The sequence below is a fragment of the Hibiscus syriacus genome, unplaced genomic scaffold (assembly GCF_006381635.1).
Source record: "Hibiscus syriacus cultivar Baekdansim isolate YM2019G1 unplaced genomic scaffold, ASM638163v2 tig00110831_pilon, whole genome shotgun sequence".
Taxonomy (NCBI): domain Eukaryota; kingdom Viridiplantae; phylum Streptophyta; class Magnoliopsida; order Malvales; family Malvaceae; genus Hibiscus; species Hibiscus syriacus.
Window position 1 is genome coordinate 4,005,314 of NW_024062882.1, and position 2,273 is coordinate 4,007,586.

Consider the following 2,273-nt stretch of genomic DNA (forward strand, 5'->3'; position numbering starts at 1 on the left):
CGATGAGGGCAACTGAGAGTTTTTCTTCTAATCGTACAAGCAAAATCAAGTTGGAAGGTAGTTCAACAAACCAAAAATATCAAACAAGGCATCTGGTTGTATTTTATAATCGGTACTTTTAAGTAATTTATGTGTCATCATATTAGGGTTTGATGTTGCATTTACGTAAGGAATAGGTGAGAAGTTGAGCTAACAAAATGCAGATTTTCTCACCAAACACTTGGAAAATCTCATGGTTTTCCACTTCCCAATACCTATAAAAGGCTAATTATCTCATGCAATTGCATAAACAACCAATACTCAAGAGCATTTCTTATTCTCATCTCGCTTCTGTTTTCCCTCAGCCATGGCTTCCCGTCGTTTCCCTTTCTTTGCACTACTCCTCACTTTGTCATTGATGAGCAGTGATACCATCTCGGTTGGTGCCCGACGTCTCTTAAAAGAGTCCGTTCCTGAAAAACCCGAGCTTTCTAAACCGGAGTTGCCACAGATACCGTCCTTACCAAAAGTTGAACTCCCAAAACCTGAGTTATCGGAAATTTCAAAGCCTGAAATACCTAAGGTTCCTGAGTTGCCAAAGCCTGAATTGCCTAAGATTCCTGAGTTGCCAAAGCCCGAAGTTCCTAAGGTTCCCGAGTTTCCAACAATGCCAAAGTTGCCAAAACCTGAACTTCCGAAGGTTCCTGAGTTGACTAAGATGGAGAAATCTGAAGAAGTCGAAGTTCCTGGGTTATCGAAGTCAGAATTACCCAAAGCTCCTGAGTTACCTAAAGTTCCTGAATTACCGAAACCAGAATTGCCTAAAGTTCCTAATGCGACCAAAGCTCCTAAATTACCAAACGTTCCCGAGTTACCAAAACCAGAATTACCTAAAGTTCATGAATTACCGAAACCAGAGTTACCAAAAATTCCTGAGCTACCTAAGTCAGAATTACCTAAAATTCCTGAGATACCAAAACCAGAGTTAACCAAAACTCCCGAATTACCAAAAACTAAATTACCCGAAGTTCCAAAACTATCCAAACCTTAATTACCCAAATTATCAAATTACCCAAACCCCAAAGTCATGAGAATAGCTTTGTTTTCTTAAACATTAAACATATTGTTTCTAGGTATTCTTCTTATAGAAGAATGCTTTGATTAGTGTATTTTAGTTCATTTCATGAGTCATGTGTTGTCGTCTTTGTATTATAATGTATACTTTCTAAATAAATTTATAGTTATATAAAATGTTTGATTTATGTTCGATTCTGTCCAACTTGATAGTGCTGTGGATTTCATAAGATAACAAAGACGAGTAAATCTACCAATGAAGTTGGTCTGTCCCAACTAACACCACTTGTAACAAAAGCATTTACATTAAAAATTATAGGTATAATTCTTGTTTTGATCCCTCTGCTAGATTAAACTCCTTTTATTTTAATTTGACAAATGCTTTTTAACAAGGTATCGAGTTTTGGGTGTCATCGTTGTGATTTAACATTTTCCACGTGTAACCGACTCTAAAATATGAATTTAACTCTTGTTTTAGATATTCGATCATATCTAATCTAATATAATTGATGGCAAATCTGATTCAAAACACGAGCCCCATTTTTAATAATAAATAATTTTGAACCTAAAGAATATTTATGCAAAGATCATAGATAAGGGATGAAATGGGAATGTTGAAAAATTCAGAAATCAATTTAGAATAAGAGCTACACTTTTGAGACATGTGATACAATTAATTCTTTTTAATATGTGTTTCTTTCAAATTGAGCCGAACGAAGTAAAGTTCGAATAAAAAATTTGTTCGAGCTAAATTAAAAAGAAATAAGGAAATTAAAATCGTGTCAAACATATTTGAATTTAGAAAAAAAGTCAAAGTACATGAATGATCCCATGACTATAGAATATTATCTTATTAAGTCTCCCGATTATTAAAAGTTACAAAATGATCCTCTGACTATAGGGAGTTACTTTGTTGAGTCCATTGACTATCAAAAGTTACAAAATGGTCACCCAACTACTCATTATATTTCAAACTCATCCTTTTTTTGTTATAAATTTGACGGGAGACTAAGTTGTATGTAGCCTTGTGACTTAGATATGATAAAATATAATCTCATAATCTCAAACAACTATCATATCTCATTCCGCATGTTAACATCTAACTCACATGAATGTTAATTTTTTTAATAGAAAAAGACTAGCTTGGAACAAAATGAGTAGCTATGTGATCATTTTTTTAACTTTTGATAGTCGAGAAATTCAACAAAGTAACTCCCTAC

General features: G+C 33.9%; 1 protein-coding gene across 1 annotated transcript; it reads left to right on the top strand.

Moving 5' to 3' along the window:
- Positions 1-301: 301 nt before the first annotated feature.
- On the top strand, positions 302-1,035 carry LOC120142762 (protein PELPK1-like). The gene is made up of 2 exons (XM_039157269.1): positions 302-809; positions 846-1,035. Exons 1-2 carry the CDS (start codon positions 347-349, stop codon positions 1,028-1,030), a joined length of 648 nt encoding a protein of 215 aa, XP_039013200.1. The 5' UTR covers positions 302-346; the 3' UTR covers positions 1,031-1,035.
- Positions 1,036-2,273: the final 1,238 nt, after the last annotated feature.